Raw genomic sequence first — 14,283 nt, 5'->3', positions numbered from 1 at the left:
ACCTCATTCCATCCCCTATACCTCATCCATTTTTTTGGAATTATGCCCACACCTCTTTAGTTTTCCTCAACCCCTCTCTTCTGAATAGTGTAAAAATAAATAAATAAACAAAAAATAAATAAATATATATATTTTTTCTTCTTTCTTTTTTTTGTTTTTGTGCTTCAGTAAATCATATTTTTATGATTATTTCATATCTATATAAGTTTACTATCACAGGATATATATTTCTTTGATTATTAGACAAATGAGTGATATATATATTCATACAAATGACTATATCACATTGATAGTCCGTGACAATGGTGAATTATCAGTATTCCATTATGTACACATACATACAGTATTATACATGTTATTTCTTACTCAAGGTGGCGCTGATGTGTCGGCGATTGACTTGATTAACATTTGACATTGCTATTTGATGAAGACACAATGTGGAAGTAAACTATAGCAAGTGTAACACATGAACAGATATGACTATTATCATTTTTGTGTACTATTGAAATTATGTAAGTTGTGCATCTATTTAGACTCAGAAAGTGCCCATATGTGTATCTTGTGTAGATTATGTGTTATGTGTAGCTCAATATGTGTTTGACAGCCAGTTGCATCTCATGAAATTTCAGCGTGGAAGTAATGAATCCTGTTCTATATTTGTTGTCTCATCTGTTTGATATATGAAAAATAAAACATCAAAATATATCTGAATATATCCTATTCTGTTATTTTCTAATTGTTTTGAAAATGTTTTGAAAATTTGACACTATCTGGGTATTTTGTAGATCCATCTGTGATATACAATATATGTGCCAGGTCTCTAAAGACCTGAGTATGCAATAATGTTTGGCAAAACACCCATGCATTTAAGGGTTAAGCTGATTAAAAAATTGAAAAGCGATTAAAAGCATTTATTTGAATACTATTTATTTGAAGTGCTCCTTCAGTGTTATTCTCCTGTTTACCATTCTCCTATTCTCTCTGGCTGGCACTGAGTATCCTGGGAGAAAGGTGCAAAAAGCATAGAAATTTCACACCAATTCTCCGGCATTTATCCTTTCTCCCCCTTTCTTAATGCCTCTTATTGCTCTCTCAGTGCCTCTGGTCCCTTCTTTCTCACTCTCATTTTCATTCTCATCTAAAACACACCCCGTATCCTAACAAAGTGTTAAATGGATAAGCAAAAGGTGTAACAAGCCAATCAGCACAGAAATACAGCACTTTCATTAAACGAGTAAAAACTAAGAACCTGCATCCATCCATTGATCTATAGTCCAGTGAGAGCATACAATGCAAAAAGTATGACCTTGGAATTAAATGTACACCATTCTCTTCCCCCACCCACATAAGTGTTCATACATTCACATTCACACATACATACACATGCATGCACACACACACACACACACACACACACATACACACACACACACACACACACACACACACACACACACAGAGTGGCACAAAGAATGGATTTGTTCTTATTCATTTCCCTCCTTTCATAATATTGAAAGATAAAAAAAATTTGTTTATAAATGTGGAAAAAAAAGAATATACAGTTGCTCTCAATTATTTTCCACATAGGTTGTCAAGAAGCCCTTTGAGAGAATACAAGCTTGTTCACAGTATATGGTACATTTAATTAATGTGTAATAGCTTTGATTGCAAGTTATGAAATTCAACTAAATATATTTAAATTACAGCCCTCCATTTTCAAGTTCATAAAGATTTGGAAGGCTATTTTAGGCAGATGTGTTTTTTATACACAAAAGTTTTTTATATATAAACATAATAAATCGATAATTGAATTTTCTTACCCAAATTTCAGTCAACTTCCGACTTAAGGTGGGAGTGTCACCAGATGGGTCAGAGCATTGCTGAAGCTCCTCCCCCACCACCATGAGCCAATCAGTGAGCTCCCTTATTGTTTCCATGTACTTCTTATGCTCAAGGACAACATCCTCTGAGAGTCTGACTCTCTCCTAAATAGGACAAAATATTAATTAACTCATTTAAATTTTAATATAACAACTAAGTAATTAACTCACAATTACACCTCAACCATCTAACAGGCATTTACAATACACCTCTGCTGCAGCTTTGACATCCTCAAATTGTGCCCTAAGGAGAACCATTTCTTCCTCCTTAAAGACGGGGTCTCCAGTGCGTTTATAAAGTTCGGCTGCACTCTCCTCCAGATAGCACAGTGCTCCTTGGTGGTCCTCCACATCTGATGACAGCAAGCGCAATCTCTCCAGTTGCTTTCGTTTCTCCCTGAGTCCAAGTTGGGGCTCAAGAGGACCTTTAACCTCCAGCCCGACACCCTCCAGCCATCTCTGCAGCTGTGCTCGAGACTCCACAAACAAATCCCACTGATTAACGGTCCACTCCAATCGACTAAATACAGGAATGACAAATACAGAGACAGACACATATATTGCGATTTAAATGTGTATATATGTGTTTATAGGATTATAGCATCATATACCTAGAATCCTACATATCCTTTATATGTCCTATGTTTTATGTACAGTATATACAGTGGGGTCCAAAAGTCAGAGACCACTTGTGAAAAAGCTTCTATGCATCTGACCTTTCATACAAAGGAGTAGACATGGTCAATGAAACAAATTAATTATTTGATTAGGGTCCTAGAATAAAAATACACAATAAAAAAAAAAAAACATTTCAAAATCCTAAAATGTTCTGTTTATTACCAGGTTTAAATTAGACTTTGAATCCCAGATTTTACATGTTACGGTATATATCAATGACCTCTATGTACCCTTGAACACACTTTTGTAATTAAACAATATGAACATCACTATCAAACCATGACCAAATTATTTGGCATATAATTCGAAAAAACAGCTCCATCATTACACCCTTGGTGTTAATTGAAACTGATAGTGCCGAATAATAACATGGTTGCCATAGTGATGATGAGTTTAACTAAATAAAAGCCCAGGTGGCTGGCACCTGCAGTCAAGCACACTTGCCAATTTAAAAACAGACCACCATGCTCTCTCTCCTATCTCTCTTGACCCAAAATACCTCAAATGGCCCTTGTAATTATATTACTATTGCTGTTTCCCATGGACATGTTCATTTCCATTCTAATTCGACTAAAAATATACCTTAACTTCTACACCAATTGTCATTAAGTAAGCTAAGTTCTTATAATCAAGTCACTGAGTTAATTGAGGTCAATAGGGCACACAGTCACAACACCTGTGGCAACTCATGGCTCTCAAAAGCAGTGCCGCCCATGCATCTTCAGCTTCCTGAAGCTTAGAGCAGATCACTCCCCGTCCCACCTCTCCGTTGCTCTTGATGACCAGCTCTGCCTTCCCAGCCGCCATGTTGAGCTTCACCTCGCCCTCTCCCTTCATAAGCAGGATGTCCTGGATAAGAGGAAACAAAGACAAGTGACAGCTACTGCATAAATACTGACGAACCATTCTAAAAATATCACTTTAACAGTACTGGGGGAATGTCAGTTGAATGTTACATGTAAACCACATTCATGGGCTTAGTGTTGTCGGATGGCCAAAAATATTGAATTCAGTTTATAAAACGGATAGTTATGTTTCTAAATTCTGATTGGTTAAGGTGCATTTGAAGCCATTGTAAAATGCTGATAAATGCACAATTGACCACAAATTCTATATTTATGTGCAAAGTTGCTACAGATACAACAGCACTTGGCAATTGTAAACAGTCTAAAGTTAAGATTATGAATTGTATTCCTTGGTGCAAAAATGGTTAGTTATGATTATAAATATTAAAGGAATAGTTCACCCAAAAATGAAAATTCTCTCATTTACTCACCCTCATGCCATCCCAGATGTATATGACTATCTTTCTTCTGGTGAAACACAAAAGAAGATTTTTAGAAGAATATCTCAGCTCTGTAGGTCCATACAACGCAAGGGAATGGTAACCGTACCTTTAAAACTCCAAAAAGCATATAAAGGCAGCATAAAAGTAATCCATATGACTCAAGTAGTTTAAAATACACCAATCAGTCACAACATTAAAACCACTTGCCTAATATTGTGTAGGTCCCCCTCATGCTGCCAAAACAGCACCAACACACATCTCAGAACAGCATTATGAGATGATATTCTTCTCACCACGGTTGTACAGAGGGGTTATCTGAGTTACCGTAGACTTTGTCAGTTCAAACCAGTCTGGCCATTCTCTGTTGACTTCTCTCATCAGCAAGGCATTTCCGTCCACAGAACTGCCGCTCACTGGATGTTTTTTGTTTTTGGCACCATTCTGTGTAAATTCTAGAGACTGTTGTGCATGAAAATCCCAGGAGATCAGCAGTTATAAAAATACTCAAACCAGCCCATCTGGCACCGACAATCATCCATGCAATTATCTAATCAGAAAATCGTGTGGCAGCAGTGCAGTGCATAAAATCATGCAGATAAGGGTCAGGAGCTTCAGTTAATGTTCATATCAACCATCAGAATGGGGGAAAAATTTGATCTCAGTGATTTGGAGCGTGGCATGATTGTTGGTGCCAGATGGACTGGTTTGAGTATTTCTGTAACTGCTGATCTCCTGGGGTTTTCATGCACAACAGTCTCTAGAGTGTATAGAGAATGGTGCCAAAAACAAAAAACATCCAGTGAGCAGCTGTTCTGTTGATGGAAATGCCTTGTTGATGAGAGAGGTCAACAGAGAATGGCCAGACTGGTTCGAATCTCAACTTTCACTTTCACATTCTTTCACATTTTGAAAGTGAAACTGGAGATTTATGGTAAAAAAGGACTTAAATATTGATCTGTTTCTCACCCACACCTAACATATCGCTTCTGAAGACATGGATTAAACCACTGGATTCATATGGATTACTTTTATGCTGCCTTAATGTGATTTTTGGAGCTTCAAATGTCTGGTCACCATTCACTTGCATTGTAAGGACCAACAGAGATATTCTTCTAAAAATCATTGTTTGAGTTCTGCAGAAAAAAGAAAGTCATACACACCTGGGATGGCATGAGGGTGGTTTTATATTTGGGAGATCTATCCCTTTAATACATTTAATAATTTATTGAATATTAGTGACTTTTATCATACTGCTGTTGCAACCATTTTATAGAAGCAATCAGTCAAAAAGCTTATTTCTTTATTTAAATGTTATGATACATATTAAATAGAAATGCCACAATACATTAGATAGACAGGCAGGCAGACAGACAGACAGACAGACAGATAGATAGATAGATAGATAGACATACAGACAGATAGATAGATAGATAGATAGATAGATAGATAGATAGATAGATAGATAGATAGATAGATAGATAGATAAAAGATTGAAAATTAAATTGTGTTTGAAAAGATACAAAAAGTTATTTTCAATTCATACTTGCTTAAGGAAATTTTTTGGGGGGATCACTGTATATATACAGTACTGTGCAAAAGTTTTAGGCTTATAAGATGTTTAACAAAAACATTTGTCTTAAGATGTTTTTTTATATCTTTAGCTGTAGTGTGTCAATAGGTAATATACATTTTAGACTCCCAAACATTCTTCTGCAAATAGAATAGAAGAACATGTAGCCCTGCAAGAGATGGCATGGCCCCACAGAGACCCCAACTGAACATTGAGTCTGTCTGGGATTACATGAAGAGACAGAAGCAATTGAGACAGCCTAAATATAAAGAAGAACTGTGGGGAATTCTCCAAAAAGCTTGAAACATCCTTTCTGCCAACAACCAAGAAAAACTGTGTCCAGGTGTACCTAGGAGAATTGGTGCTGTTTTGAAGGCAAAGTTGGTCACACCAAATATCGATTTAGCTTTTTTTATGTTTACTAGACTTTGGATGATGTTAATTGAAAAATGAAAACTAATTATGGCACTATTTTTGAAGAAATCCTCACTATGCAACATTTTTCACAAGTGCCTAAAACCTTTGTACAGTACTGTATCTTTTTTATGTAGAGTATCAATTCTAAGATACTATAAAAGTAATATTTTTAGTCCACATTACAGCATCAAAATATCTTCATCTATGGCATCCTAATGACATCAAAACACATGATTCCACCAGTATTTTAGATTTTCCTAAGAGGTTTCCTAAGATCTTCCTGCATGTACCTGTGCTTGCTCCAGTTTCTTTTCCACCTCCTTTTTATTCCCCTCTGTGTTCTCCAGTTTCTCCAACTTTCCCTCAACATCTTTTAGCCAGGCTTCCACTGCCTTTAGCGCCTCTTTGAACATCTGGTACTCCTGCAGGCTATGGAGTTGACCTCTGGCACTCTGCAGCACAGCCTCATAGTTTGAGAGCAACTCTGATGCCACGCTGTTCTGATCCGATCCAGATCTTCCTTTTTTCAGGGTGAGAGAGGACTGACACAGACGTTCAAGAGATGCTCTTTGAAAGAGAAGATACAACCAGCCGATATTCAGTTTATAAATGCTGGTGATTGTTCGATGTAAAGTGCTTCATGTACTTGACAATCAGACATACAAACACAAACACATGCTGACAAAGTAAATACATGTGCCAACTCATAATCACCTTATATTCTGAACATTCTCACATACTGTTACACATGTTGTCATATAAACATGCAAGCAGATTGTCCATATGTACCTCCTCATCAGCAGCTCTCTGTGGATTTCCTCTACTCTTTTCAGCTCTTCAGAACAGTGAGGGGCTTCTGACTCACTCTCACTCCACAGAGGAGCATCTGTCTTCAGTCTCGCCTCCAGCTGCTGCAGCCAGTCTCTCAGCTCTACCACACACGTTTCATACCTCAAGAAGAGAGAGGGAACACACATTTAAGTTCAATTAAATTTATTTCAATTTTATTTCAATTTCTTTCAAATATACAAGGGAGGTGCGAGACTAGTCGACTAAACGGTTCTGATGTGGCTAGCCAACACTGGAATTACTAGTCGGTTAATATTTCCCCCCATTAAACTGATTATCATTTTGACACATTTACGTTTGGCTTTATATTTTTACAGAGGCTGCACTTAAATTACTGTCATATTAATGTTACATATTTTAAATAGAATTAATAATACAAATATTTCTTGTTTTTTGAAAATATACTTTTTTATGTTCTAATTAATTATAATCACTGTAGTGCATGTTTGTGTTGGGTCGGGGGGAGGGGCCTAATGTATATAATTTGATTCTGTATTTTATGTTATGTTTATATATTTTGTGAATGGAATCAATAAAAATTGTTAATAACAAAATAATACAAATATTTTTTTTAAAAAGAGGATATCTGGAGCAGATACAAAGTTTAATTTAATCTCAGGCTGTGGGTGCTTCTTCCCTCTCTCACTCGTGGAGCATGCAGGAAAATGTCCTCTTGCTAAACAAGCAAACTCAGCAAAGTAGCTATGAAATCACTTCAGTGTTGGTGCAGGAATCGGATTTCCAAATGTTTGAAAATGCCTATGGATGTTTTCACATTTGAGTCTTCTATACATCTGTGTGTGCTTGTACATTTTTGTGCAGGCTTTCTGAGGTGCAGGATAGCCTCCTCATGTGAGTCAAGTCCCGTCTTTCACAGGACCATGTCCGCGTGTTAATTTTACTAAAAATGTATGCTTTTGAGTAAGTAGCCTTGAAAATAACTGTTTTAGGCTATATATGCCATTTTTTAAATCTGCTGATTAAGAAGGCTGGTTTCAATGAGGTGCCAACTGCTAAACGTGTTAAACTATCTTTTATTCTGTGTGCATGTCATGTTTAGAATAAATTAGGTTTATTGTAGGCTACATCACAGGCCTATTTTTTCTATCCCATATCTACTTTTTTTTTTTTTTACATCGTAACTGTTATTGGTTAACGTTCTTTACCAAACAGCTGCACGTCTGCACGTCATGAAATACACGCAACTTTTCAGCGCATTTCTTTCTCTCTCATAGATTTGCCTTAGTCTACCTGTTAATTATTTTCAACAATGTCCTGACTGTTTAAATAGCCTATGTTAAGTAACTTTTACATGGTGAATTCCGTTTTAGAACAGGTTGGGTTGCTCTATTGGTCCTGCACTATTCATTCAATTGATTTCAATAAATATGCCTGTTAAATATTCCATTTAAACATCAGTGAAATTAGTCGTTAATCAGCACATCCCTAAAATATACACAACACAGTAAAAGTATGTGGACACCACATTCTAATCCCAGTGAAGACAAATATCAATGCAATGCTGCAGCATCCAGAGACATTCTACAGATTGTGTGCTTCCAGCTTTGTGGCAAATGTTTGGGGAGTGCCTGTTTATGTTTTAGCATGACAATGCCCCTGTACACAAAGCAAGGTCCATAAAAAGTTTGGTGTGAAAGAATTTGATTTGGCCTTTACAGAGCTCATGCCAGAACCCCACTTAACACTGATACTTTTGTGTATGATAGGGAGATAATACCTGAACTATTTTTATTTATTATTTTAGTGAAAGCTGTCAGCAAAGACCAAATCAATGTTTAGTTTTGAGATTTAATGTTCAGCAAACACATAGATAACACTCTGTGTGGTTTCTTACCCATTTAACAGGTTGGCACTTTCTTCCAGAGACAGTTGCCGCTGTCTACATTCCCCAACAAATATATCCAAGGCATGTTGACAAGAGTCCATTTTCTCCTGTATGCCTTTGCCACCTTTATTCAAATGCAACAAGAGTATCTCTCCGTCCTCACACACACTGGCCAAGCACTCCTCAACCTCCACCACTTCCTCTAGTGCAATCTAAAGAAAGAAGGGATAAAGTAATAATATTTCATTTGGGAAATACAGCAATGAACCATTGTTAATCCCAAATTTCAAATCCAGAATAAAACCCCACTGAATGAAGTTTGTATATTGACATACAGTATATACATATCTGACCAAGTGCTTTATTGTTAAAACCTTGAAAATTCTGTCATCATTTATTCACCAAACCCTTATGACTTTTTTCAGTGTAGCACAAAAGAAGAAGTTTTGAAGAATGTTCATGCTGTTCTTGTCCATACAATGAATATGGAGACCTGGGTCTGTCAAGCTCCAAAAAGGACATAAAAGCATCATAAAAATGTTCCATACGACTCATGCTTTGTTTCTTCTGAAGCTATATGATTGCTTTGTATGAAGAACAGACTGAAATTTGAGATGTCATTCACTGAATATCTTGCCTTGAAAATTTTGCTTGACAACTGTGTCACCACTCACTTTCATTGTATGGAAAAGAGCAGCTTGGACATTCTGCTATACTATAAATAACTTATCTTGTGTTCCGCAGGTTTTGAAACACGAGGGTGGGTAAATGATGACAGAATTTTCATCTTTGGGTGAAATTCTCCTTTAAACTACTGATTTGAAAAAGTTGCCTTATTGCTTTTCTCTGGTTCAATATTTAATTACATGGCTTCTTCATTTTTAGTTTAATGCTACCTTGAGCTGCTGTTGCTTGGATGAAATGGCAAGAGCATCTACTGTTTGCTCAAAGCAGTCCTTAATTCCTGCCTTCAGCTCAGAGAGCCAGCCGTGAAAGGCTTGTGCTTTCTCTGCAAAAGTAAAAAAGAAAACATAGGGAGAAAGACAGTCCATAAGAAGACGTAGAATATGTGAGCTGTTGTTGTACTGTATGTGGCCAGATGGACTGTGTAGGTGTATACGAATGGAACGACTCTCTGTTCTCTTAGTAACCAGCCTCATCCAATTCCATTGGGAGTTGTCATAATGTCAGTGGGAGAAGTAGCATCTGAGGCACAGGTGTGTGGCAGTCATGCTTTTAGAGAATCATTTCAAACAAACATAAATAATACAAAACATATTATCAACTATTCATGAACCACTTTAACGGTAAGTGGCTTTAATGAAATATTCTGGGTTCAATACAAGTTAAGCTCAAATCGACTGCATTTGTGGCATAATGTTGATTGCCGCAAAAAAATGTTTGACTCATCCCTCCTTTTTATTTAAAAAAAAAAACAAAAAAAAGCAAAAATCAAGGTTACAGTACGGTACTTACAATGAAAGTGAATAGGACAAATATTTGGAGGGTTTAAAGGCAGAAATGGGAAGCTTATAATTTTATGGAAGCACTAACATTAATTCTTCTATTAAAACTAGTGTATTTTTTGAGCTGTAAAGTTGTTTAGATCCTCATTTTAACAGTTGTTTTAGGGTTTAGGGTTTGGGTTGGTGGCAGATGTGGAAATGCACACACAGACCTGATACTAGCCACCAGCCATAATTACACTGAAGATGGAGCAGGAATCCACACATAAATGCTGAACCGATTGCATTAGCGCGGTAAAGTTTCGTAAATTGCTTTTGTAGTTGGCTACATAAATTTACAGGAATGTGCTTTGCAACAACTTTTGAGAATTTTTGTTTGTGACACTGATTGTTACCACACATGTAATGCCAAAATTTTAATGCCAAAGAACACTGTAATTCCTTTTTTTATTTTGCTCAGAAAGAAAAAAACACACCAAAACAAATCATATCAATTCTTATATTTTGATCCATTAAGATTTTGTAATGCATTTCAGCAACAGTATGTCAAAATGGTACAAGCTTATCCTACTCAAATACATGTGACATCAAATAAAATAGAATTAGGTCAGAAGTTATCCAAAAGTAATCCAAAAGCAATCCAATTAGATTACCTTAAATGTAATCCAAGAGTTTACATAATCAACTACAACTTTAGTAATGTAATTTGTAATCAGTTCCAGATTACAATTCAGAAATACTCTACCCAGCACTGACTTTCTACAGAAAAGGTTAGTAAGCCATTTTTTAAAACTAAAATCATGTTAACACACATATTGTTTAAATCATATGGCTATACTTCTGAAACAGTGAGTATTTTACTGTTTACGTATTGGCCCCATTCACTTCCACTGTAAGTGCCTCACTGGAACCCAGATTTTTGCTTTTTTTAAGAAAAGGGGGGAAAAGTCTAAATTAATTTTTGTGGTAATCAACAATACACAACAAATGCTGCTGATTGAAATTTCATCTTATAAAGATTTCAACTTTTAACAGATTTCTGCTTTTTTCTTTTTGCTAAATTTTTTAACCATGCCTATATATTTAATTTTTCATAGTTTATTCTTTTCAAACTTTTCAGACTTTCAATCTTAAAACATGAAATTCATCATAAAAATATAATTTTTAAATGTTTATGATTTATTTAAATTCTTACAAAAATTACAACAGTTCCTAAGTTGTGGCAATATTTCCACCATAACCAACAAATTTTGCCAATAATAAGGTGTTATTTGTTTTGTATTTTTAAGTTAGTGTACTTTGTAACCTAGAAGACAACAGTGTCAGTAAAGAACATGCTTTATGTAATGTGTGAAAACTACAAAGAAAATCAAAGTAAATATCACAAAAGGTATCAAAATGCTTCAAAAATGTTTCAAATGCAATTTCCACCACAGAATGTTATCAGACTACAAAATTATTTAAGATGTGGTGGAAATGACAACCTGGTGGAAAATTTCGTGCCTTTCAGAAATAATGACAAAATTATTCTGTGAAGCATGTTTACACACTGTTGAACATTATTAGTAGCCAAATACAGAATGAAGAGTATGTTTTAAAGGAGTTTATTTTCTAAAAGTCTACAGGGCCAAAAGCACCCACAGTTAAAGAAACACCCATATGCAGTAGGTATACTCTGTATAACTAAACATCACTCACCATTAAAGTCCTGCAGTAGAGTGTCCTGAAGTGACCCCAGGATCTGGCTGCGGCGTTGCGTCACATCCTCATTCCTCTTGACCAGGTGAGAGATGGCATCACCCAACAGGGTCAGGTGCTGAGATGGGTACGTTCTACACAATGCCCTGAGAGACTCACCTGCAATGTCCAGACTGACCTCCAACTCTTTCTGCGACCTCTCAATCTCCTACAAAAACAGGGAGTGATATATAGTATAAATACTCTTTTCAATCGAATGTTAAATGGTAATCAAGATCCTTGCTTAAATGAACTGATTTACTAAGTGGGTTGGATAACTCAAAGGGAATTTCATGATAAAACGTTTCTGTACCAGAATGCACACCATTACACAACATTTACACTCGCTTAGCCTACTGGGGAATGAGATAGACAGCTAGTACTGGTTAAGTTTAACTGATGATGAGAATGGGAGGTAAATGCAGAATCCAGCCTCTACATTTAATAATATTCCATACAATTCACTTACTTTAATCTTAACAAAATTCTCTGGGTCAGATGATGTTGAAAACTCTGACAGCGAGTCCTCTGAGGTCTTCAGCTGCTCTGAAATCTGGGAAATTAGGTCTTCGAGCTGCTGCCTCTGGGAGTTGAAGTCTTTATACATGGCTCTGGTCTGTTCATACACCTCTGCAGTGTGGGAAATCTGCTTTCGCAGATCTGCAGCCATCACCTCAAAACAACAAAAAAAACATTCAAGACATATGTTGAGTTTAACCATTGCCTTTATACTGTATGGTAGATATTAAGTCTTTATGCTGTCATTGTAAGAAGATTACCTGCAATTCATTGTGCGTGTGCTGGGTTTTAATCATTTCCTGTAGCTCAGTCATCTTCTCCTGCAAGATCTTTAGTTCCTCATTCTTACCGTCCAACTCCAGCTGTACACAGACAAAAATTATAGTGGTCTTTCGTAATGAACACTTTTCTGGGTCATGTTATCTTATGTTTCCTTTGAAAGGTTAGAACTTAAGTTTAACCTAAAGTTAACCAAACAATGCATTTAGTTTTGGATGACTAAATGGACCTCACCTTAAACTTAGCGAGGCACTCCTCCATGTTATAAGTGGATAGGAGACTGGCGGTTCCCTCACTGAGCTCACTAACAAAGATGGCACTCCAACACACTATGTCATTAGCCATTTTATTAATCTCATTCCACAGCTCAAGGGAACGAGTCAATAGACTGATGTCTGCATCCATCCTCTCAGAGATCTGGACAATGACATACATTGGTCATAAATGCATCATATACTGTACAGTGGGGTCCAAAAGTCTGAGACCACTAGCCCTGCTGAAAAGACCAACATTGCATAAGATAGATCATGCTGGCCAATCAGTTTCACCAGCAACGTTTTGCGAGTTAAAAGCATGGCTAACCTGGTCCACCAGCTAGACCAGCACCAAACAAGCACTAAACAGCATAAACAAGCCTAGACCAGCATGGGAATTGCATGTTGGTTAAGCTGGTCTTTGTAGCAGGGAGTGAAAAAGGTTTAATTTTCAATTTTTCTAACTGAATACAACTTTTATTTCATGAATTTAATTATCAGCAAAATACAATTTAAGTGAACAGTTGAAGTGAAAAATTAACATGAATTTGAAAATGTCTTAGTATTTGGAATGTCTCCCATTTGCTTTAAAGACAACATTTTTCAAAATCCTTAAACATCTGTTTATTTCCAGGTGTAAATTGACCATAAGACCCAACCTAAAAGCATTTCTGACTAATCCTATCTTAGCAACTTTTGCCACGCGCCATTTCTCTGACAAGCGCTTGCTTTTTTCCAATGAGAGTCTATGGGAGTAATGTGTGTTTGAGCAGTTAGAAAAATTTTTTTTTCTTTTTTTAATTTTTAAAGAAATCTCGAGAAGAACATGTTATGGATTAAAGTGTGTCATTCCTCATTCCCAAATGAACATTTATAACATCAAAAAGGACACCTAAATTTGCTCCAAAGTAAATTAAAGCTATTAACTTAACATTAATTTATTTATGTATTCCTTAAGGTCTTAGTAAAGGTGATATTAAATAAATAGTTCACAGCATCATAGTGAGTGTGTTATGAGATGATATAAGCAGTTCTGTTCACTTCCACTAATGTTATCAGGTGTGTAATCGCCATCAAATGATGTTTTTCTCTTTTAAAGTGACTGTAATCGATTCTGATTCACAGTCTCCAGTTTTCAATAAAATTACTGTGAATTTTACAATTTCTATGACAAAAATGTCAGATAAATATGCTTTATATGCTTTAAATATGCTCTTCCTTCCAGCTCATGTAAGAATATTATCAATTTAGTTTATATATTTTGCCAAAAACCATGCTGTTCACAGCAATCTCCCATTCATTCCTATGGGAAGTTCTGGAAAGCTTGTCAGAGCTAGCAATGGTAACCAATGTGGGCGGAGCTTAGCAAAGGTTCAATTTGATTCTGAATCCCAGATTTTCAATGTAGACTTTCAGGCCCCACTATACATATTATGGTGTAAATAATAAGACCCCTGTTGAGAGAGTTGATACATGCATTTTAGCATCAGAATGTATACA

The 14,283-nt window shown here is 36.1% G+C and overlaps 1 protein-coding gene across 1 annotated transcript in view; it reads right to left on the bottom strand.

Moving 5' to 3' along the window:
* The window catches only part of LOC127409952 (nesprin-1-like), a 195,613-nt gene that overhangs the window by 128,091 nt on the left and 53,239 nt on the right, over nucleotides 1-14,283 (bottom strand). Inside the window, exons 43-53 of the mRNA XM_051644943.1 lie at nucleotides 12,764-12,946; nucleotides 12,511-12,612; nucleotides 12,201-12,404; nucleotides 11,693-11,900; nucleotides 9,425-9,537; nucleotides 8,538-8,740; nucleotides 6,623-6,784; nucleotides 6,124-6,400; nucleotides 3,235-3,407; nucleotides 2,091-2,400; nucleotides 1,821-1,985 (exon numbers count right to left, since the gene is read on the bottom strand). Coding sequence (XP_051500903.1) covers nucleotides 1,821-1,985; nucleotides 2,091-2,400; nucleotides 3,235-3,407; nucleotides 6,124-6,400; nucleotides 6,623-6,784; nucleotides 8,538-8,740; nucleotides 9,425-9,537; nucleotides 11,693-11,900; nucleotides 12,201-12,404; nucleotides 12,511-12,612; nucleotides 12,764-12,946 — 2,100 coding nt within the window. The remainder of the gene's footprint in view (nucleotides 1-1,820; nucleotides 1,986-2,090; nucleotides 2,401-3,234; nucleotides 3,408-6,123; nucleotides 6,401-6,622; nucleotides 6,785-8,537; nucleotides 8,741-9,424; nucleotides 9,538-11,692; nucleotides 11,901-12,200; nucleotides 12,405-12,510; nucleotides 12,613-12,763; nucleotides 12,947-14,283) is intronic.

Source organism: Myxocyprinus asiaticus, chromosome 19 (assembly GCF_019703515.2).
Source record: "Myxocyprinus asiaticus isolate MX2 ecotype Aquarium Trade chromosome 19, UBuf_Myxa_2, whole genome shotgun sequence".
NCBI classification, from domain to species: domain Eukaryota; kingdom Metazoa; phylum Chordata; class Actinopteri; order Cypriniformes; family Catostomidae; genus Myxocyprinus; species Myxocyprinus asiaticus.
This window is presented reverse-complemented; position numbering and strand designations above follow the sequence as displayed.